A 25,229-nucleotide genomic window follows, 5' to 3' on the forward strand; every position below is an offset into this window, starting at 1 on the left:
CCACATTTGGTTGATCACACAAAACATCCCCAACGTCTGCTACTACTTTGTCAGCTGAACCAATCATGTGTTAAAGTCTCTCCTAGTTTCTGAATGACTCATTAGGATGGTCTTCAATCTAGGACGAACTTGAGTGACATATAAATGATTAAACCTTTTAGGAAGAAATTTGGTACTCCTAACCAATCCCGACTACCCGAAGAGGGGACAGGTGGTGGGGGGCTAGATTACACCCCACTACCCCCCTCGCTAAGAGCTCCAAGAATGAAACCTAATCCAATCTCTTCCCTTTAAACCTTTGTTTAACCTATCCACCAAAATGATTGACTACTTTCGATCCTTTCATCCCAAGGCTCTCGGGTGCCCGGATCGGTGACTACAATCCCAGGATTAGAGCCCCCCTCTAGGCGTATATCTAGGCGTAAATCTACCCCAGTAGCTCGCCAAGTAACGCCCTTTGCTAACACTCCAAGACGTGACAGTATCTATTATCAAGTTCATTAAAAGAAATTACCATCGAATGATTCAGGAATAGGTGACGATATCCTCAAGAGTTGAGAATGATCACGACATGAGTAACTCTAGGACTCGAATTTGGCGGGAAAATCTAACAAGACCTCAGGGCTTGTAGCTCAGAATCTCTACTGGGCTGAGATCAAACAAGGATGGTGGAGGTAGCACTTAAAGTCACCTGAAAGTGGTATTTTTCAAAAAAAAGCTTTTGTCACCAATATATGTGTTTTGATGAGTGGAATGTGAATAAACAGTTAACTAAGGTTTTACAAAAATCAGTTCTTATATTATTTACAAATTTAAGAGTAGACCCCGACCCGAGAGGGCGCTGTTCGTGACGTCAATCGAGGCAGACTTTGCCTGTAATGCATAGAGTAAACACAATTGCAAAGTACATGTACGGACCAAGTCGTGAGTTTGTACGTTTCAAACAATTTTGTTGTTGTTTTTTTCCCGGCAATGCCGACCAGGTGTATTGCTGCTGAATACAGTAAAACACTTTTTGAAATGTACCAGCTCACGACTTGGACGTACATGTACTTTGCACGTTTGTTTACTATACGCATTGCAGGCAAAGTCTGCCTCGATTGACGTCACAAAAGGGGTAGGCAGAGTTAGTCCCCCAAACAACTTTATATATTTTTTAAACATATAAATCGTGACAAACAATTACTAAACAAATTGTTTTATTGTTCGAAAGCATACACTCTTATGTTTGAAAAAAAAAAAATTCTATTTCCAGGTGACTTTAAAGACGAGTGTTTTCACTTGGTGTCTCCTAACATAAGCATAAAACAAACCTGTGAAGATTTGAACTACATTGGTTAAATCAAAGTTGCGAGATAATAATGAAAGAAAAAAACACCCTTGTCACATGAAGTTGTATGCTATCAGATGCTTGATTTCGAGACCTCAAATTCTAAATCTGAGGTCTCGAAATCGAAATCGTGGAAAATTACCTCCTTCTCGAAAACTACATTACTTCAGAGGGAGCCGTTCCTCACACTGTTTTATACTATCAACCTCTCCCTATTACTCGTCATCAAGGAAAGTTTTATGATAATAATTATTTTTAGCAATAACTATCGAAAGCTTCTGTAGTTCTTACATGTCTAAGCAAGTAAGTTGTTGCTCAAGTAATCCCTTCCATATATTGTGCAGGCGCACTTGAAAAACAAATGTGAAGGAGGGGGGGGGGGGGTAAAAAGATGAAAACCTAGTCTGATCCCTTTCTTGAACTAGATCACATTATCATTTTCATTGAATGAGGCAGGGTGCCAAACATTGATAAAGATCCTTGCCGTAAGATGTTTTTCAATACTTGCAGTTTGGCTTTTGACATTTGCTTTGGTTGATTAGAAATCATAATCGAGGAGAGTCCTTAGGGCTAGGTAAGCCGCAACCAATAGTCTAGACATGATGTGCCTTAAACAAATACAACTGTCCCTCATGAACTCAATTAGATAACGCACTGCATTATTTGCAATATTTTTTTCTTGGAACTCTTTTGATATTAAAGGATGTGTCCTGTGGTTTAAGACATCTGGAACCTCGGGCTTGGATCAAGACATTAATGTTCTACAGTGAAACAAGGCAATCTATAAAGGCAAGATATACCTTTTTAATACAAAAACTTAAAAGTTTTGGAACTGTTCAATTTTTTAAACCCTATGTGTAAATATAGCCTTCGGCTCGGGCCTTTGTCACACGGCAATTTGACCCTGCCTGTTTTAAACCGCAGTGAAAGAACTAGTCGCTCCCCTTTTATTCCCTTATTAAATCACATTAAACTGCCTCTAGCCACAAGGGCTAGCTCGGTGGTCTAGTGGTAAGACATCTGCTCTAGCAATGCAATGGTTGTGGTTTGAATCCCGCCCGAGCTATTTGCCTGTGGATTTTTTTCCCAGTACTCAGGAAAGTACAAAGTAAACAGTGCTTTATAAGGGTAAAAATTAATTATATGAAAATAAACCCCCAGTTTTTTTCATTTTAGGTGGACATGTCTGGCTTTTGAGTGGAGCATCACATAACCTTAAAGGGTATTTTATATGTACTTTTTCCTAACAAAAAACACAATGTCCACAGATTTACATTAAACTTACACAGTTTGAAGATAATGATAGTAGAAAGCTTCCCTTGAAATTTTACTTACTGAGGTGCTGTAGTTTTTGAGAAATAAAAGTAATAATTTTCGTCTCAGTTTTAGCATGTAAAATCGTATTAATCAGTTATATTATGGTTTTGGTATAATATCACATATGGTTAAGGGGATTTTACATGCTAAAATCATTTTGGTCTCATGAGACCAAAATGATTTTTTGACTTGTTTTACTCATTTCTCAAAAACTACACAACCTTAGTTTGTAATATTCGAAGGGAAGCTTTCCACTATCATTATCTTCAAACCCTGTAAGTTTAATGTAAATCTGTGGACATTTTGAAAAAGTAGCCGAATCCTTTAAACTAAAAGAGCTGAATTATATTGATCCAATAAAAAGATTCTGCCACCATTAGTATTAAGTTCTTGTTCTGACAGCATCGTTGTAGAGCTTTTCTAAAAAATAACAAAATACATTCACGATCAATAATCATGAACCCACCGTTTGCCATTTCCATATTTGACACGAGTGAACTGCCGGTCGTACCTTCAACTCGCCCTAAAATCAATTTCGATCAAGTTCTTGTTTTTGTTTTGTTGTACTTAGAGCTGGACCATTCTTGCCGATATCGACTTTCAGTCGGCCTGAAAAAGAATTCTTTGATTTGTTTAGTCGGATATCGTTTTGGGTGACAGTTCTGTTCATAAATACCTCATATTGAGGGGCACTTAACCAAACCCTTCTATACAGTCTCCTAATTTGATTAAGTATTTTTACAACTCTTGTTTTTACTTCTGTAAATTCATTCCAATCCTCAAGTCTTCAGGATAAAAAACATGTCAAAATTCCGTTACCATAATGCTCATTGAAGATGGACTCCAACTTCAAATTCAGTTTTGTGATCCGCTCATTTTCACAACAGGTGAAGTGAACTCCTTTATTAATTGAAACATTTGGAATGACTTTCAGCAAAGTTCACCTACTGCTGTTTTCGTTCAAGTACATGTACATGTATTTGTTTATTGTGTCTTTCAGAACAGAATTTTATCGTTAAAGTTCACAGATTTACAAATAACTTACATGAGAAGCAAGCCACAAGAATCATCCCTCATAAAAAAAAACACAACAAACAAGAAAATGGAAGCACTGTCAACATAACCCCAATCACCTGTCCCCGTTTTTCAATCCATCAAAAAGCAACCGATATCCAGCACTAGTCCACAGGTGTCTGGTTACCTGCTTTTTGCCCGGTATCCATGTCTGAGTGAAATGTCCCCAACGGAAGGGATGAAATTAGGGGAAACATGATCGCGGACGAGAGCGCACCATCCGTCATTATTCGTACCACGGCTACTTAGGCCAAGTCAGCAAAAATACCAGTTGATCGTCCAGGTTTGTCCAAAAAGAGGAGGATGAGGACCTTTTTATTTATACATCAAACAACTCCAATTAAAGAATGGATAAAAGATTTTATAAATGTTTTTGAAGATCGAACAATTATAAATAACAAAACACACACACACCCAATGGTCCAATATGACAAAAAAAGACAAATTAAAACAGGACAAAAAAATTAGATCTACTAAGATCCAGATAAGACCCAAAGGTTTTTTTTTATTTGGGGGGGGGGGGGGATAATACTCATTTCTTTCAAAGATGGCCACCAAGTATTTTTATTCAATCTGGGCACCAATTCGTCAGTTTAAAGGTCAGCATTTTCTTTATGTAGTTACAAGTTCTCAAAAGATTAGTAAGTTATTAATGAGAAATACACAGAAAAGTTGTCTTCTTGAAAAGAAAAAATGAAAGAAAAGAGAAAAAAAGGGGGGGGAAAGGGATGCGGCCTCAACAAAAGATGAGGGACGATCACCTGGTATTTTATTTTTGGCCTTGTTCGACGGTTTTAATTACCCATGTGAATTGTACGTCGTGTGAGAGACATGTTCTTGAGATTGAAGTGAGGGTTCGTGGTTTGACGAGCAATCACAAGGGTCAGTTCCTTTTTTTTAAATGCGGTAACGGATCTTTTATGGCTTAGAAGTGGCAAGGAGGTCGGTCTATAAATACGCATCTGATCAAAATTAAAGAGCAGGCCGTCTTAATTGGTGTCAAGATGCTTTGAAATTTAATCTTGACAGTTTCTTAAGTGTCATTTCGTGTGAAGATAAAATGTTCAACTGTCTGTTTAACTTTTAATTAACAGAAGATATATGCACTTCTGAAGATGATCAGAGCATACTGATCAATAGGTTGAGTTGTCAACCATTGTGTTTTGGTTTCTTTTGAAGAAAGAGGCAAACAAAAATAAAATACTTTTACAAACCAACTATTTAAAAAAAAAAGATTTTATCCCACAAGCCAAGATAAGTCCCCTTCCCAAATACATGTGCTAACCTTCGCAAGAATCCTTTGTTAAAAAACCTTGAAAGCTTTTTATGCTTATTTCCATCTCAAGATTTTTAATAAAATCTCTGCATGGTTGACCACAGATATGAAGTCAAATTCAGTGCAAGTTATTCATGCGTAAGCTAAGTCAACAATGCCACAGGCCTCCTAACCCAGTTTCTACAATGACCAATTAATTCCCATAACATCCTTTGCATCTCTTTATAATGCGAGAGAAATTTCCAACCGTACTGATAGTGCCAGAGAATGAGGCTGCATGATAAGATCACCGAATTCAAACTCTGGTGTTTCTGATCAGCAGAGAGTGTGTTTGAATCCCAAGCCGTGACACTTGTGTCCTTAAGCAAGACACTAAACCATTGCTATATCCTTCGGATGGGACGTTAAGCCGTTGGTCCCATGTGTTGTGTAACAAATGTAAAAGAACCCAGTGCACTTATCGAAAAGAGAAGGGGTTCGCCCCTGTGTTCATGGCTGTGGCTGCTGTACGCGCCGAAGCACCTTGTAAACCACTGTAAAGTGCTAACTAACTGGGTCTCAAAATTCATCACTGCAATAACCTATCTTTCTGAAAGTTTGTAAATACTCTGCGCCTTAGTACCTTGTTTGGTAGATACATGCGCTATATTAGACTTCCTTATTATTATTAATAAGACTATTTCACAGCGCCTAACAATGGGTTACTAAAACATCGGATTTGAACTGCAATCTCTGTGGTCCACATGTAGTTTGTATGACACTGCTTTAGAATTGCAAAGATCATGGGTTCAGATTCCCCCCCCCCCCCCATTTTTGTAACGATTTCCTTCATATTTTTAATTGTTTTGGGGTTTTTGGCGTGTTATAGAGGCTCCTGCATTATGCACTACATTATATGACATTATTTATAGCAGAAGTATTACATACTGCAGAATTAACTCTCAAATTGGGTTACCCAGAAGACAACCTTGTTCCCAGGGTAGCCAACCCTGGATATTTGCTTTAATCATGTGAATCTAGGATTGAACGCCTTGGGAAGGGGGGGGGGGTATGATTAAGGGTAAACTTCAATTAGACAACTATACTTAAACACGGCTGAGATTTGCCAAATGTGTAAATCCCTATAAATGGCTTACAAGTAATCTGGGTCCCCACTTATTCTAGACCCAGAAACCCCCTCCCCCTACATGAGTGTTACAATTAAGGAGGTTAACAGACTCTGTAAAACACAAAACACTTCACTGCAAGGCCCATTTTCATAAAGCCTGTAAGCACAACAACTTGCTAAGCATATAACTGTCTTGCTTAGCAGAAACAGTCTACAAGCCAAACTCACATTAAGAGTGCATTGGGTGACTGGTGCGCCATTCAGTACTTTGCTTAACAAAGAAATTTATCCATCAATATTTTCTGCTCAACAGATTTATGAAATCCGGCCCACGTTTGGACACAATATGGGGAATGCGTTACTTTTTTCAAGAATATTTGAAAGATCAAGGAGATTTTGAGGGAAAAAATTTACTAAGGAAGAATCCTGGGGAAAAAATTACATGCCTGCTTTAAAGAAACTGTTCAAATCAGACTTCTTCCTTATTCCATTCTGAAAATTGACTTATCGAATCTCAAGTCCGTGAGGATCCTCTTTTGAGAGATGTATTTTATTTTTCTTCTGAAAATTAATTCATCGCAACTCGAGTCACCAAGGATACGTATTCGAGTGACTCTTGTAATGTTAATGTACTCTGGTGCAATAGATGTTTATCATGCTGCCTCCATCTTGGTCATGTTTCTTGTATCGAGTAACAATAATGAATGCTAGTAATGCGGGACCGACTATTTTGTTCTTCCAGCCTCGGTTTGGTAACATTGATACCAATGGGAGAAATTCAAGATGGCTGGGTGAAGTGTTAAATCATTTCCAGGGTGGTGTAATGGGAAGTAGGGTCAGACCACTGGGGACAAGGTTGTCTGACAGGAAGAAGGATCAAACCTCTGGGGACAAGGTTGTCTAGGTGTGAACATTTATGGGGTGTGAAACAAGTGCAAGTCCCTGATGTGGATATCTATCACAACGTCACAGTTTTTCAAGACGTGGTGACGACAGATCCATCAAAAATAAGTTGTTGTTTTGAAGTAAATGCATTCAAGGTTAAAATCATGGTTTAAAGGCTCTGGAAACATTTGGTTATTACTCAAAAGCAACAGAGAGCTGTTGCTAGTATACAACATTGTGAGAAACGTCTCTCTCTGAAGTTACGTAGTTCTTGAGAAAGAGGTAATTTCTCACTCAATTATTTGAATCTGAGAAAGACTTCACAGTTTTTTAAAGTTTATTTACATGTATGCATATTTTGAAATACTTTTTGTACACCAAGTAATGGACGTTGAGAAGAGCATTGCCGTTGTCAAGACGAGAAGTAACAAATGCGTGAATGACCTTTTCAGTGGCACTTTTGTCCAAGTACTTGCGAATCTTACCTATATTCCTGATGTGATATGGTGATAAACGAACAATGTTGTTGATGTGTGGCTGAAGTGTCATTGATGAATCAAAAATAACCCCTAAGTTCCGAGCTTTCAGCGAGGGAGCTATCCGAGCATCACTGATGGAGATGTATGGCATTGAAACCTTAGTTAACTGTTGACGTGACCCAAATAGAAGGAACTCTGTCTTATCATCATGCCTGTTTTGTGCGCACAATGTACTTGGTATTTTTCTAGTGGCCACTTAGGGCCCAACATCTGCTAAAATGTTCATTTGTTCACTCCAATAAAAATCTAGAACGAAGAGTTTGTGTTTGCATGAAGCGTTGGATCCACCCACGTAAAAGTAGTTTACGACAACGCAACGACTATGAATTCTCACAAACATAAAGTGAGATTATGGATGAAAAATAGAAATGACCTAAACGAGACATCTCTAAACAGCCTCTCGGGTCCAATACTTCACGGAGGCAGTGATACAATTGCCTCCATGCCCCCTGGTCATTGCCTTGGTGCCCTTGAAATGCCCCAGTAGTTATTTAAAATGTCCTCGGAGGATACCAAGGAGAAAATGCCTTCTTGCCCTTTCAAAAACGAAGCATACAGGCCTGGCCTCTGCTTTAAAGGGAAGGTACATGTTTGGTAATTACTCAAAACAAATATTAACTTTAAATAAAAACTTACATGGTAACGAGCATTGGAAAGCTGTTGATAGTATACAATATTGTGGGAAATGGTTCTCTCTGAAGTAGCATAGATTTTGAGAAAGAGGTTATTTCTCACTAAAATAATAAAAGACTTTTATCTATCTGAAAGCACATAAGTTCATCCAACAAGGGCGTCCATCATTTTCTTGCAACTTCGATGACCAACTAAAGATACCTGTCCGATCTTAGGCTTGTTTGACCATAAATTTCCTTTAAAATACCTATTCAGGGCTCTCCCTAGGATTGTTCAAAACTGTGGGGGGCATTCTGGACCCAACTTCTGCAACTGGCCAAAGCACGCTGAATTATAACAAGGTCTTGGGAATGTTTTCTACTTGGTGTTTATCTGGTTTTAAAGGTAGTGGACACTATTGGAAATTACTCAAAATAGTTATTAGCATAAAACCTTTATTGGTGGCGAGTAATGGGGAGAGGTTGTAGGTATAAAACATTGTGAGAAACGGCTCCCTCTGAAGTGCCATAGTTTTCGAGAAAGAAGTAATTTTCCACGAATTTGATTTCGAGACCTCAAGTTTAGAACTTATTATTATTATGACATTTTTAGAACATGAATTCTTTTTTAGAACAGATGAGTGGTGATAATGGACATATGAAAGAAAACTAAACAGCGATTTGCGAGAGAATAGTTCCCACTATTTCTTTTGATAAATACGAGAAAATAATGTAATGGACGGCACAGAGAATGAAATACGACAATAAACTGGAACAAAACAATGCATAAATAGAAATGGATTGAGCTGGATTGAGGGAGGAGGAAAAAACATTGAAGGCAGCAGACGGTTGACAGAAAATGAAGTTGGAGGAAATGGGCGAGACACAAAAGGAAACAGAGAAAGCGTAAGGGGACTACAAGACAGATTTGAAGACGATAGATGAGGAAGATAATGATGAACACAAAATATAATTGGAAAAGATACAAATAGGATGAAGGAGACTCTTCCAAAAATAGTTTTTAAAATGTTTCCTTGGGAAAAATTACTACTTCTTTTGTTTTTTATTTAGAAGGGAAAAATGATCTTCTACGATTTCTGAAAAAAATTATGTGGGGAATCAAAGACAACCAAGATTTTTATTGTATTATCTGGAAGGGGGAAAATAAAAATCGGTTTTAAATCTAATATTCTGAAAGATTAATGCAGAGAATCAAAGATAAAGAGAACTAAAGGTGATATGAGTAGGATGAGGGACACTCTTCCAAATATAGTTTTAATTTGTCTTTGGGACGAAGTTGCTATTTATAATTTTTTAATCAGTTTTAATCTCACAATTCTGAAGAAATTGATGCCGAGAATCAGATAGCGCAGTTAATAACCTCTTAAGTTTTCCTCCCACATCTAAAACTGAAACGTCCTACCTTGTCATCTCTCCATTGGGTTCTTGGTTCGGACAAAAATTAAGTTCATTTCCCATACTTAAAAACTGAACCTTTCTTCTTCCTCTTCTCTCCATCTTGGCTAGTACAGTGATTAAGTTTACTTTTCTGAGAGTCCTTGCCTTCACAACCAACAAGGAAAATAAAGGAAATGAAGAGAAGTAAATTTTGTTGTGACTTACGATATGGCTTCAATCATGTCCAAGCCCATCTCTACACAGCAGTGGGCGTGGTCCGGGCGGGGATCTGGGAGACCTGATACACAGTAGTAACAATCACCAAGAATCTTGATGCGCAGGCAGTGGTTCTCCTGGAGTAATCAACGGAAATACAAAACAATCAGCAGTTAGTCACAATGTCATATTATTAAGAGTATAAAGTACCATATTAAAAGATTAAGAGTAAAAGTACCAAACTATAAGTATTAAAGGCAGTGGACACTATTGGTAATTGTCAAAGACTAGTCTTCACAGTTGGTGTATCTCAACATATGCATTCAATAACAAACCTGTGAAAATTTGAGCTCAATCGGTCATCGAAGTTGCGAGTTTTAAATCTGAGGTCTCGAAATCAAATTCGTGGAAAATTACTTCTTTCTCGAAAACTATGGCACTTCAGAAGGAACCGTTTCTCACAATGTTTTATACCATCAACCTCTCCCCATTACTCGTCACCAAGAAAGGTTTTATGCTAATAATTATTTTGAGTAATTACCAATAGTGTCAACTGCCTTTAATAGTTGATTTTTGATAGTTAAGATTATCAATAATTAAGATTTGCAATAGATAATTAAGATTTGATATAGCGTAACTGTAGCAACCATTTTGGAGCAATATTCTGTGGTCTCTATTAGCTTTGTTGAGGTTCCGCATACACTTAAGAAGCGCACATTTTGTTCAGTGTATAAAGACAAATTACCTTTACCAAGTGCCCTAGCAATGAGTCCACTAATGACTATCTCAAAATTATTGTTAAGGGCCTTGTCACGCGAGATGACTATTACAGGCAACTTGGAGGCAACCAACTGCACGGCATGCTGCAGGACCCTTTGGTAGCACAGTGGTAATTGTTCAAACAATTTCCGTCTTACAATCCCTAAGATGTGAATATTCAAATGTGAACGGATTCTCTTCTTGGAGATTGCCTGGAACTGGTTGCCCGTAAATTGCCTCATGTGACATGGACATATAGTTCAAGAAGGCAAAAGTGTCAAGTTTTCAACCATCCCATCATTTCTCTTTTAAAACGCCACACCTCAAGTGGTCCCAAGTCATTTGATAAATAATGACCTCTACCTAACCTGTCTGCTACCACTAAATATCTTGATCCATCTACGAATTCATGCCACACGCCATGAATTATAATTCAACCTATCTAGAGCAACAACAAAAAATCCATGCCACATAGTGTGAGGTATTTATCATTATTTTCAAACCAAGGTTGAAGATTCCTATCTTGATATCAATTTTGCAACCCCCCCCCCTCCCCTCCCCTCCATCCGCCCATCAGCAATTTTTGTACCTTTTGATATTGTAATTCTGCCAGAGCAAAGAAAGCGCAGCATGCTGGTGAATCTGTGACCCAGTTGTGGGTAATTTCATTAGCGGGACGTTAGCTGTTACTCATGGAGATAAAGATGGAGAACCTTTCTGATTTTTAAAAAAAAAAATTTCTAGGCTGTTGAAAGAAGGAGGGTAGACAGTCACAGCAAATCACTGGGTGCTTTGAGACAGCTGTATTTATAAAATTGGTGATCGGGAGTAGAATCTTGAAGATGCCTTGCTAACAAAAGGTACAACATAGATGGTTTGAGGCATTGCATGGTTATGGTTGCATATTGATTTGCAGTAACACCATTACATTTGTGTATCTACAACTGTATGTAGCGTTTGTTCTTTAGAGAACTGTCTTTTAGAGAACTGTCTTGATATATTCTACTTTTGCAGAGTAGATTTATCAGATTGTTCGGGAGACTTCTCAGTCCTGAAAACAACTGTCCTTCTTTTTAACTACTTCCTGGGCGGAAGGTATAGAAAATTGGCTAACTACTACTTTAGCTTTATAAATGTAGGATCAGAATTTACTGCACTACCGCGGAGTGAGTTCTTAAAATTGGTCTCAACGTTTCGACTAGCTTGCTCTAGTTATCGTCAGAAGCTACAATCCCGACTGAAACGCTTGGGCTACCTGTCGATAAGCAATAACCCTGTCCCCTGGTCAATGTTGTTACCTTTTTTAGATTTATTTGTTGAGGATTCTGTTCCCATTTGAAGATTGAATTAAGCAACGCTGTCAGCATTTGCATCTTGCAATCAGGGAGATTGTTTTGTCTTCAACAATCAGGGCTCACTTTCATGGCTCCGCTTACCATAAGCATAGAATAGGAGCATGCGGAAGCAGGGAATTCTGCCAGTTAGAAGGGAATTTTGGCTTGTGTACGTGCGTACTCCTCGTTACTCTCGTGCCCTTAAAATAATAATAATAATAATGATAATAACCGTGTTTATAACGCGCCTTTTTCCAAAGGATACAAAGCGCCAGGTATTTATTGACATAATACTTAGCACCACATAATGGTTTACAAGGTGCTGTGGCGCAATATGTTGCCAATCAAACCATTAACACCGGGGCGAACCCCTTCTCTTTTCGATAAGTGCACTGGGTTCTTTTACATGCGTTTCAACAACACATGGGACCAATGGTGTTACGTCCCATCTGAAGGATGAAGCAATGGTTAAATAGTGTCTTGCTTAAGAACACAAAATGTCCCGTAGAAATTCAAAATGTCCCTTGATAATTGGTCTGGAAAAACGACGGAATATTTTATCGAGTACAGGGGGTGACCTACACGTACAACTGGAATAGGCTTTATCATACGGTATTTTATCAGAACTTTTCTGATTTTCTGAAGGGCGAAAGAAATCGAAATCAGACTTACAAGTAGGACGAATATCATGCCTGCTTATACTGAGAGGACTTATTACTTAAAAAAAAAAACTGTCTTACCCTTATAAAAACAAAGTAAGTCTGCAAGTAAATAAGCACTGTGGGGATTGAAAGCTTAAGCGAATTTCAACTTCAGCTAATCGGAAATAAAAACACATTACCAGGTTAACTATAATGTTGTACATGATACGGAGGGGAAATTCTGAGAACAAAATAAGACCGTGGCGCCGAGGAAGCCATGAATGCTTTTGGCAAGACATTATCGTAAGTCAATCTCGGAATTGAAGATGGGATAAAACGACGGAACAATACACACATCTACGGTCGTGTTTCGTAAATGTTGTGATGGAGTAAGAAGGAGATAAAACAATTTCAAAACAGACTTCATCTTCAAGGATGTTTCAAGAGAGTGTTTAAGAAGAGATGAGACAGGATGGCCTCCTACTTGAGACAGGTTTGTAAGAAAATAAAGGGGTAGACTTTGTCTTCTATTCCAGAAATGTAGCTTTTCTTTGAGCAACACTTTATTGATTAAAGACACTGGACACCTTTGGTAATTGTCAAAGAAAAGTATTCTCACTCAGTGTATCCCAACTTATACAGAAAAGAACAAGTCTGTAAAAAAAAATTGACTCAATTGGTCATGGAAGTTGTAAGAGAATAATGACAGAAAAAAAGAAACCCACCCTTGTTGCTTTACTTTATGTGCTTTCAGATGCATAGTAAAAGGCTTCAGCTGAAGTCTTTTGTTTTTCAAGTGATAAATTACGTCTTTCGCAAAAAACTATGTTATTTCAGAGGGAGCCGTTTCTCACAATGTTTTATATTATCAACAGCTCTCCATTGCTCGTTAACAAGTAAGATTTAATGCTAACAATTTTGTTGAGTAATTACCAATAGTTTCAAGTGACTTTAAAGTGTCGACCATCTACAAATAAAAAAATTCAAAACAGACAAGAGCCTGCCACAAGGATGTTTTAATGAATGTTTAGAGGAAAACAGCCATAATGGCTCCGACCTGAGACAGGTTTCTAAGAAATCAAAAGGGTAAACTTGGACTTCGATTCTAGAATGTTGCTTCCCTCCCTTCGAGTAACACTTTATTGATTTAAGTATTGACCATGTAATAATAATAATAATAAGACTTGTAATGCGCACATATCCACCCTGCTGGGTGTTCAAGGCGCAGTAAAAGTGTACCCATCATAATGTCCATGCCTGCTTTGTTTGCTTGATACTGATCGATGAAAACTTGTACGCTCTCGAGGTCATGCATGAAATTTCAGGCATTACCAAGCAAAACATTATTAAACAAAGTAAGTCTGCAAGTAAATAAGCACTGTGGGGATTGAAAGCTTAAGCGAATTTCAACTTCAGCTAATCGGAAATAAAAACACATTACCAGGTTAACTATAATGTTGTACACGATACGGAGGGGAAATTCTGAGAACAAAATAAGACCGTGGCGCCGAGGAAGCCATGAATGCTTTTGGCAAGACATTATCGTAAGTCAATCTCGGAATTGAAGGTGGGATAAAACGACGGAACAATACACACATCTACGGTCATGTTTCGTAAATGTTGTGATGGAGTAAGAAGGAGATAAAACAATTTCAAAACAGACTTCATCTTCAAGGATGTTTCAAGAGAGTGTTTAAGAAGAGATGAGACAGGATGGCCTCCTACTTGAGACAGGTTTGTAAGAAAATAAAGGGGAAGACTTTGTCTTCTATTCCAGAAATGTAGCTTTTCTTTGAGCAACACTTTATTGATTAAAGACACTGGACACCTTTGGTAATTGTCAAAGACCAGTATTCTCACTCGGTGTATCCCAACTTATACAGAAAAGAACAAGTCTGTAAAAAAAAATTGACTCAATTGGTCATGGAAGTTGTAAGAGAATAATGACAGAAAAAAAGAAACCCACCCTTGTTGCTTTACTTTATGTGCTTTCAGATGCATAGTAAAAGGCTTCAGCTGAAGTCTTTTGTTTTTCAAGTGATAAATTACGTCTTTCGCAAAAAACTATGTTATTTCAGAGGGAGCCGTTTCTCACAATGTTTTATATTATCAACAGCTCTCCATTGCTTGTTAACAAGTAAGATTTTATGCTAACAATTTTGTTGAGTAATTACCAATAGTTTCAAGTGACTTTAAAGTGTCGACTATCTGCAAATAAAAAAATCCAAAACAGACAAGAGCCTGCCACAAGGATGTTTTAATGAATGTTTAGAGGAAAACAGCCATAATGGCTCCGACCTGAGACAGGTTTCTAAGAAATCAAAAGGGTAAACTTGGACTTCGATTCTAGAATGTTGCTTCCCTCCCTTCGAGTAAAAATTTATTGATTTAAGTATTGACCATGTAATAATAATAATAATAAGACTTGTAATGTGCACATATCCACCCTGCTGGGTGTTCAAGGCGCAGTAAAAATGTACCAATCATAATGTCCATGCCTGCTTTGTTTGCTTGATACTGATCGATGAAAACTTGTACGCTCTCGAGGTCATGCATGAAATTTCAGGCATTACCAAGCAAAACATTATTTTCTTGGTAATCGTTACTTTTGTCTGAGCATATCAAAAATATATGTCAGCAAAATATTTTGTTTCTGTAACCTTTTAAATGCATCAAATCGCTACAACCCAAGTTAATGAAGATGCTTCGCCGATTATTTGTAAAGTCCAGAAAATTAAGATAATGGCCATTTAAGTCATTATGAAGGACAGTTTCGTTACCAAATTCCCATCATTTTTTGTTGTTGCATTTAATATTATAAGGTTTTCAAAATTAGGGACTGTCCCTTTTTTTAACGTTGGAATTCTCCAAAATTGGGACAGCCCCTAGAAAATAGAGACAGGGAAGGTATGCATTCTTTATAAAGCAGACATGTGATCTATGCATAAGATTTGCCTTACGCAAACTTACTGTACAAACATTACATGTTCCTTAAGGGGATACGGATTCTATTACGCGTTCCCTATTGTTAACATCAAGGTGTCTATTTTGACTTTGTAAGCAAAATTCAAACACCCGAGGGAGCTGTTCGTCCCGAGTTGCGTACATATTTAATAAAAAATCATAAATTCTGATGGAATGATGGTAAGGGGGCAGGTAACCAATGAAGGGTACATAGGGGACGTAGGATTGAGGGGGATATGATGTTGGGGGGTGGGGGAGGGATGAGCGTGCGAGAAGTCTAGCAGTAGACGTAGAGGCACTGGACACTATTGGTAAATACTCAAAACAATTGTTAGCATAAAAACTTACTTGGTAACTAACAAGCATTGGAGAGCTGTTGATAGTATATAACATTGTGAGAACTCGCTCCTTCTGAAGTAAGGTAGTTTTAGATAAAGAGGTAATTTCTCACTCAAGTAATAAAAAATTTCAGCTGAAGCCTTTTATTATGCATCTTAAATCACACAAAGTAATGTAGTGAGGGTGTTCTTTCTTGCAACTTCGATGACCAATTGAGCAAAAAAAATTTCACAGATTTGTCATTGTATGCATATGTTGGGATACACCAAGTGAGAATACTGGTCTTTGACAAGTAAATGTGTCCAGTGTCTTTAATTCAGACATGGAGTATAGTTCAAGTTTATAATAGTCAGATCCCTCTTTGACATAAAGAATGATCCCTTTGTTATTGTCAGTGTATACAAGGTACATGCCCAGGATGGTATAACACAGTGTTATCAATTGCTTATAATAGCCCAAACAAGGTGTACTCATATTACAGAAACCCGGTCAATTCGTGAACTCAGTTTCCCCGGACACATACAAGCCGCAAGCTAATATTTTTCCAAAGCTGTTGATTGTTTTCATAACAAAACTTCCCTAGCAACAGAGAGCATCAAATTCCGGAAACCCCAAATCCATCTCAAATTTCCATTAACACAAATTTTATAGATTTTTTTAAATATTTTTTTTTAAAGATGAAACTGAGAATTCAGTCAGCCTAATCATAATATTTTTATTTAATCATAGGAAATGGGCTCCCTCAAAGCAATGTATGTTTACCGTTCCGATATCCGTTCTACGTCTCCAAACTGGTAATTTTAAAGATATCAGGATGTGTTATTTGACACGGTAACCCTGGTAACCTCTCTCGTTATTGTTGACTCTTTCAATATTTAATCTGGGTCTATTAAATTTTGTTTTTGCATGTCGTTGATCTTGTTTCATGGGATTTGTTTGTTTTCGTGCACTGATTGAGGAGAGGTTGTAACAAAATCCAAACGGGCCTTATTAAAAAAATGGAGATGTGATAAATATTTTAGTAGTTATAACTGAATAACAGATCATTTTGAGAGGGTCTCCAAGATCAAATCCAGTTTTGTTATCCACTCATTTTCTCAGGGGGGGGGGGTATCTAACTTCACGTTAAAGTGTAGAATGACCCCCCCAAAAGACAAAATTTGATCAACGTTTGTTTTTTTCCGTTTGATCATCAAAATGTGACGCCATCGATAATTATTGTCTGTACATTTTTCTACAAAGAATTTTCGGTAAATTCCTGAATTTCAATAGCATTGAATTTATAACCTATTACTTATGTACCAAAAGTCTAGAAAACATGCAGACTACTATAATGACTCGGCAAGACTTCTAATGAAAAAAAGAAGGCTTTTTCAAAACATCAACAAAAATAGAAAGACTCTGCTAGGGTCCTTTAAGAAAGACTCTGGATAGGGTAAAAAAAATATAGGCCATGAAATTTGTTTAGCATTTATACCAGGTATCAATTTAGATCAGCTTTTTCTATTTTCTAAAAATAAAAACCCCATCTATCACAGAATTTGATAGCACACTCACAACTCACTACTAAAAGCAACATTTATTAAATAATGTTCCATCAAGTTTTTTTGGTCAAAAAAAGGGAAGATAAATGTTGTTTTTATTTCCTAAAAGTGCTTCGACTCACAAGGAAACCGAAACAAAATGCACCATGTAAAATATAGCCTTTAGTAAAAGTCTAAATCTACAAATAGATAATTATCTTCACGGTGGCCGTTCTCTTTAAGGTTTTAATCAATCTCCTTGGACATCCTGTACTCCATCTCCTAAAAGCTTCGCTTCATCCTCAAGAAGAACAAGAAGAAGAAGGAAGAAAACGTCTGACGTCTGATAAGATCATTCCTAAGCTTTCAAATTACCTCCTCGTCTGAACCGTGCATTAAGGAACTGGAACAGTATTGGAGACAACCTTAGAAATCAGAAACGCTGAGAAATCAAAACACTTGTGGACCAAGTCAAGTTGTCTAACAAAAAACTACCCTGTACACTCCATGGCGTTTACTGGCAGGCAAGACACTGCACTGGTCAAATGAGGCGTGTTTACATTGTCGTACCCAAATCACCACATTATTAAATCAAGAATTATGAAAACGACAGCTGAACAAGCTTTGAGCTGATGTGCCCCCTTTTTCATAAAAATTTGAAACTGAGAAAAATGTTTGATGCAATTTTGATTTTGAAAAGTTTATATTAATGTTTCATTAAATCTTTTTGTTTATCCTTTACTTGGCGCTTGCGCTGTTGGATATTGTATGAGTAAGGTAAACAAACAAAATATTAAAATCTGTTAATGCCTGAAGGAAGTCGAGGCTCTGTGGCTCTTCTTTAAACATGTTTTGTCTCATGTTTCATAATAAATGGTCTGTTTTTGGTATTGTTGCTACAAAGACTAATCAACCTAGGGAATAATTCAACTCTAGTGAAAATGTCGTGTTCAACAAAACCATTTGGAGCAAGATATATAATAATAATAATAATAATAATTTGGGATGTTAATCATCCTTACATGTTAATCATCCTTCGCAGCTAATCGTGAAGGACACGGCTACAACGTGTTCGAGAAGCAGGCATGCAAGGGCGCCTTTGGCAGCCAGCCACATCAACCCATTATGACCACGGAGCACAGCCAAGATCGAAAGTGTTTGATTTTTCCAGAGGGAGGAAAACCGGATAGTCTGGAACACCCTCGTGGCACAGCAGAGAACCAACGCACAACTCAACTCACATATGGCCCTCGCCGGGTATCGAAACAGGGTCACTTTGGTGAGAGGCGAGCGCTTTACGCACAAGCCAACCATGCCCCCAAAAACACTTTCTTTAAAAGAACTTTACAAAATTGGTTTTTGCTAACACATTTGGTATTCATTCTTTACCTTACATGTCATTGCAAAAATTACTTTTGGCTAGAAGCCTAAATCAGCTACATTTGGTATTCATTCTTTACCTTACATGTCATTGCAAAAATTACTTTTGGCTAGAAGCCTAAATCAGCTACCGATGGTATAAAGTATTTGAGAAACATTTCATTTTGAAGAAATGTGGCTAAGGTTCCACAAATCAATAGTGCACTTTGCCTTCAAGCCAAAACTTTCACAGTTCCGTTGTTTCATAAAGATTGATCGCACAGCACATGAATAATGTCTGGGGATGCAGCTATTTTGTCAGCTATACCAATCCTGCCTAATACCTTTAAAGGCACTAGATAAATTTGGTTGTTGTCAAAGACCAGTCTTCTCACTTGGTGTATCTCAACATTATGCATAAAATAACAAACCTATGAAAATTTGAAACTCAAGTGGTTGCGAGAGAATAATGGAAGGAAAAACACCCTTGTCGCACAAGTTGTGTGCTTTCAGATACTTGAATTTGAGACCTTTGCTGAGGTCTCGAATTCAATTCAAATATTTTAGTGAGAAAATACTTCTTTCTTCAGAGGGAGCCGTTTCTCACAATGTTTTATACTATCAACAGCTCTCCATTGCTCGTTTACCAAGTAAGTTTTTATGCTTACAATTATTTTGAGTAATTTACCAATAGTGTCCAATGCCTTTAAGAGGACCTTCTAGGTATCCTTAAACTAATCCCTTAGAGACCTTCTGGTTACCGGAGAAGCTTCGGGATGTTTTCAAAAGAGATAATCTGCCCGATGTTTTTCAGGAAAACTCAACCTAGATGGTGTCCTTGCGAGCGTGTTCTTTTGATTAACCTAATTGTGGGGTTGCCACGCCGCGCCACAAACGACAAGTGTGTTTGTGCATAATGTATCTACATGTAGACGTAATTCCTTTACAGTGTTTCTAAACATACGATGTCTGTAGGCTAGCCTTTCCTAATTTCAATGCATCAAAGCACTACAGTCTGGGTTAAATAAATTTTAAAAAAACAGCCCCTTTACAGTTTGGAGCCTTGAATGTGGATAAGCGATTTATCAGGGTGGAAAAGTACATTATGAGATATAAAGGTTAAGGGCAGTGGACACTGTTGGTAATTACTCAAAATAATTATTAGCATAAAACCTTACTTGGTTAATTGAGTAAAGGAGAGAGGTTGATAGTATAAAACATTGTGAGAAAAAATGCAACCCTCTGAAGAGATGTAGTTTTCGAGAAAGAAGTAATTTTCCACAAATTTGATTTTGAGACCGCAGGTTTAGAAATCAAGCATCTGAACGCACGCAACTTTGTGTGACAAGGGTGTTTTTTCTTTCATTTTTATCTCGTAACTTCGATGACCAATTGAGCTCAAATTTTCAAAGGTTTGTCATTTTATGCATTTGTTGAGATACACCAAGGGAGAAGACTGGTCTTTACCAATAGTGTCCAGTGTATTTAAATAGAGACTATATTAGTTAATGAATGGAAAGTAATTACGGCCCAAGAAAGGCCCAATTTCATGTTTTCCAGTCCTGCCAAAAAGCAACAACAAAACAAACAAACAAACAAACAAAACTGACTCAAAACATCAACCATAAGACAAACAAAGAAAAGAACTAAATGAATAAACAACTAAATTTAAATAACGGCCAGAAACAAGTTAACATTGTACTACGACATCAGCACAAAATGCAAGATGTGTACACTTTGTTTGGCTAAACTCTTAACCGACATGACTCAACTTATAAAACACATCTTCCATTAACCTACACAATGTCGCCGATACCCGAGAACCTTTCTAATGTGGTCAACTCCGAAGATTAGCTTGTCATTCTACAGCTTCTAACGTTACCCTCTAATCCTTAAAGGCACAGGGCACGTTTGGTAATTGTCAAAGACCAGCATTCTCACAAGGTGTATCCAAACATGCATGAAATAACAAATCTGTGAACATTTTGGACTCAATTGATCATCGAGGGTGCAAGAGAATAATGTCAGAAAAAACACCCTTGTTGCACTTCTTTGTGTGCTTTCAGACGCATCATAAAATGCTTTAGCTTAAGTCTTTTTTTTTATTTGAGTGAGAAATTACCTCTTTCTCGAATGCTCCGCTGCTCGTTACCAAGTAAGTCCAGTGCTTTAAAGACACCGGACACTATTGGTAATTGTCAAAGACCAGTCTCCTCACTTGGTGTATCTCAACATATAATGCATAAAATAACAAACCTGTGAAAATTTGAGCTCAATTGGTCGTCAGAGTTGCGAGATAATACAAAAAGAAAAAACACCCTTGTCACACAAAGTTGTGTGCTTTCAGATGCTTGATTTCGAGACCTCAAAATCTAAGTCTGAGGTCTTGAAATCAAATTCGTGGAAAATAACTCCAAAACTACGTTACTTCAGAGGGAGCTGTTTCTCACAATGTTTTATACTATCAACAGCTCTCCGTTGCTGGTTACCAAGTAAGTGTTTATGCTCATCATTACTTTGAGTAGTGTCCAGTGCCTTTAAAACGCCAGGTCACATGACACTCTAAGACGTACGCATCGACACTGTGCCTTACGGCACCACGCATAGACACCGACCCGGTTTATTAATATTCTTGTAATCTAATACAGTAGAACATAGCACCGGATTTGTCAAAATCGCAAAGCTTCAAACCTTACAAGCTATTTGTCAGTCACGTCATTATTGACGTACATTGACAGCTGATGCACTAGTATGAACGGAGAGAAAAAAATAGTTCTTTTAGCCTGTGGTACGTTTTAGTCAGAATCTGTCCCTATAAGCTTCTTGTTGGTACTTCAGGAAATGTCATTAAACACGTCAAATCTGGCTCAAACTGAAAAGGTTCAGAAATAGCAAAGCCGCATAATAATTTGTAGGATTTGAAACTCTTTATGGTACGAGTATAATTGAAGTGTAGGTGCGGTTTGCAGCCACTACCAGAAACACTAAGGTGAATCCCTTCTCTGAACTATAAGTTACACAGCACAAGGCACCTGAACAAAGAAATTTGCTTAGCATTATTTTCTGCTTAGCAGCTTTATGAAATTGGGTACAGGTGTTGAGCTTACCTGAGCGAGTTTATCGAAGCGGGCAAACAGCTCGTTGAGTATCTTGACAAGCTCCTGGGCAGTACACTGGGAGGACAGCTTAGTGAACCCCTCGATGTCAGCAAAAAGGATACTGCCAGAAAAAATACACACAATAGTAATAACATTATTTATCTTCAACTACGCGCTAATCCCCCAATCAAATTTGCAGAATGGAGTGGTAATATCACCAACTGCGTCTTGTGTTCTATGTCACGCGTCAAGTTTGCTTGAAGTTAAATACGTTATCACACGCGCCCTCGTGGAAATACGAAAAAATATAGTGGTCTGCGTCCCATATTCGACTTGGCCCAACTTTGTTGGATATGGGACGCAGAAGCTCTATATTTTTCCGTATTCCACTCCCGCTTGTGTGATAACTCATAATATATGGTGTGCGGCAACACCATGTGTGTATCTACTTGCCAGGTAGAGTTTGTTCTTAGAGAACTGTCTTTCTATATTCCACTATTTGCGGAGTAGATTTATTGGATGTTCAGGAGACTTCTCAGTTCTGAAAAGAAATGTCCTACTACGCGGGAAGGTATAGAAAATTGGTTGGGACTACTACTTTAGCTTACAGGATAGTATAACTGCACTACTGCGGAGTTATTTCTTGAATTGGTCGCTATTAATAACAATCACAATGTCCCCAAACAAGATACTGACAGAAAAGTCAAAGTAAACATATTCTGAAACTAACAATTTATTGATCACTTTACAGATTTAGCAACAAAACAAACTCCCCCATAATGTACCCGCCTAAGGGGTCGGTCACACAGGCCCCGATAACGAGAACGAAAACGAGATGACAAAAATGCAGGCTCTCGATTGGTTGAATTGCTCCAAACAGAATACGCCCAAGCTTATTCAGCCAATCGAGGGCGTGCATTTTTATTGTTCTCGTTTTCTTTCTTGTATCGGGACCTGTGTGACTGGGCCTTCAGACCACATTAAACAACAACCGGGGAAAACTACCAGTCAACTAAATAAAGCAAAACACGTGCAATGACCGAGACAAGACATGCCCTGCGCGCTTTGAATAATATTTAGCGACGAGCTTTCCTGATTCTTGTTTAGGGACGCTATACGCAGAAGGGAAACAGAAAAAAGCAGTGTTTTAAAGGCACTGGACACGTCTGGTATATAGGTCAAAGACCAGTCTTCTCACTTGGTGTATCCAAACGCATGCGTAAAAAAACAAAGCTGTGAAAACTCAGACTCAATTGGTCATCAAAGTTGCAAGAGAATAATGAAAGAAATAACAGCCTTATTGCACAAATTTGTGTGCTTTCAGAAACCTGAGAAAGGCCTTAGGATTACGTCTTTCTAAGATTAGAATATTTTAGTGAGAAGTTACTTCAGGGGGAGCTGTTTCTCACTATATTTTGTACTATCAACAGCTCTCCATTGCTTGTTACCAATTATTTTGAGTACTTAATGAACATGTGCAGTGCCTTTTAAGGGGTATAAGTGTAACCGCCTAGGGGAAACTGTTTGATAAATCTGTACTGGATATGAGGGAATACAGGGAGGAAGTTTTTTTTATTATTCTTTCGTATTTTTTTTCTGTTTCATCATCTTACCTGACGTTACTATGTCTCTGAATATAGATCTTATGAAACTGAATGTCCTCTCTCTTGCTGGCGATGTCCGCTTTCATCTCCATGGCAACATGCCGTGGCAACACCGATAGGAGAAGCCGTTCCTGCAATGACGAGACGAGGAAATGAAGGAGTTAAATTTTTATGTAACTAGAGGAAGGAGTAGGCAAGGAATTCATCAACCCTGATTCATTTTGTCTGCTTAGGTTTTCACACTACATATATTAAATTCAATTCAATTTTGTACAACACAAAAAGTAAACGTCCATGGTTAAAAGATAATGATGGTACGAAAGCTTCGATCCTTTTAAAGCCATTGGACACTTTCGGTACAGAAAAGAAATTAAACGTTCACAGATTGACAAATAACTTACAGGATTTACAGAAGGTAATGGTGAAAGACTTCTCGTGAAATATTGTTCCATGAAATGCTTTACTTTTTGAGAAAACATTAAAGCAATAATATCGAGAATAACAGATTTATTTTCAACACAAAAAGGGTGGGTTTTCCCGTTATTTTTTCCCGACTTGGATGACCGATAAAACACTCAATCGTAGTTGTAAACTAAATTCTACATTTTCTTCAAACTTTCAACGAAATAAAATACCTCCCATAATTAGTAATGTTGTTACAAACAGTAGCGATCTGCAGTTATGGCTTTCCATAGTTTTCCAACCTGGGTTGGCAAAACCTCGGACTGTGACGTTACAAAAGAAAGGTCTATATGATTGGCAGTTGTTGATTCGGTGGATTAAATAAAACTCAAGCGGGGGGGGGGGGCTCTCGAACCACTCTTGGAGTTCAGGCGACTCAAAGCATACAAAGATCACGCACAGTAGTCAATAGACATCACTCATGTCAACCATCAAAGAGACAAATTCAGTTCGGTTTTTTAAAACCCTGAGGCATTGAGAGGAACTCAAAATCGAGGAATATTTGTAGAATCATGATCTGTGACTTTAGTTAACCTAGTTATGTCAAATCCTGTAAATGTCAAGATTGAATGACTGAACACTGTCTCACAAAAAAAATTGTAACTCTTTTAAAATTGTTGTACATGATCAATATTTACTGCTGACTGTGCCAGGAGCCTTTTTTACTCAATTATTTTACCCACTGGTTTTACTCTCTTGTCTTACTCTTTTTTATCCTATTGTTTTTCGTGAGTGTTGTTACTCTGTTGTTTAACTCAAGAGCTTTTTTTTCAATCTGTTTCCTTCAATTTGTGTTATTTTGTTACTCCACTCTTTCAAACATTGTTCTACTCCAATGCTTCAACCCAATATTTACCTCATTGTTTTACTCTATTGTCTTACTAAATTTTGTCACTCCACTATTTCGATCTATATTTTGGCTTGATTATTTGACTCCGTTGTACTTTACCATTGTTTTACTCAATACGTTTACTCTTTTGTTTTTACTCAAAAATATATCCTCAACGATGTTTTTAAATTATTTTACTCCATTGTATTTCTTTATTCTTTTACCTAAATCATCTTAGTAAGAAAAAGGAACCATGTTTAGCGTCCCCACCCGCTTCCTTTTTAGAATTTTAATTTTTTTTTTTAGGTCTCAGCAAGAAAATCAATTTTGAAAAATAGCCCAACTCGTCCAAACTCGATCGCTTCACTCCTTTAAAACTCCACTGTTTCAATCCATTATTTCACTCCATTGTTCTACTACCCTGTCTTCTAAAATCCCATACTTTACTCCATCGTTGTTCTTCTTTGATTCATTTAACTATTTAACTCCATTGTCTTACTCCATTTTTTTACTCACAATATATTGTGAAACATTATACTGATAAAGCATGCATTCTGGTTGAA

General features: G+C 37.5%; 1 protein-coding gene across 1 annotated transcript in view; it reads right to left on the minus strand.

Moving 5' to 3' along the window:
• Positions 1–25,229, minus strand: part of LOC117300271 (adenylate cyclase type 5-like) — a 128,576-nt gene that overhangs the window by 43,924 nt on the left and 59,423 nt on the right. Inside the window, exons 4-6 of the mRNA XM_033784005.1 lie at positions 23,385–23,506; positions 21,781–21,892; positions 9,764–9,891 (exon numbers count right to left, since the gene is read on the minus strand). Coding sequence (XP_033639896.1) covers positions 9,764–9,891; positions 21,781–21,892; positions 23,385–23,506 — 362 coding nt within the window. The remainder of the gene's footprint in view (positions 1–9,763; positions 9,892–21,780; positions 21,893–23,384; positions 23,507–25,229) is intronic.

This window comes from Asterias rubens, chromosome 15 (assembly GCF_902459465.1).
Source record: "Asterias rubens chromosome 15, eAstRub1.3, whole genome shotgun sequence".
In the NCBI taxonomy this organism is placed as follows: domain Eukaryota; kingdom Metazoa; phylum Echinodermata; class Asteroidea; order Forcipulatida; family Asteriidae; genus Asterias; species Asterias rubens.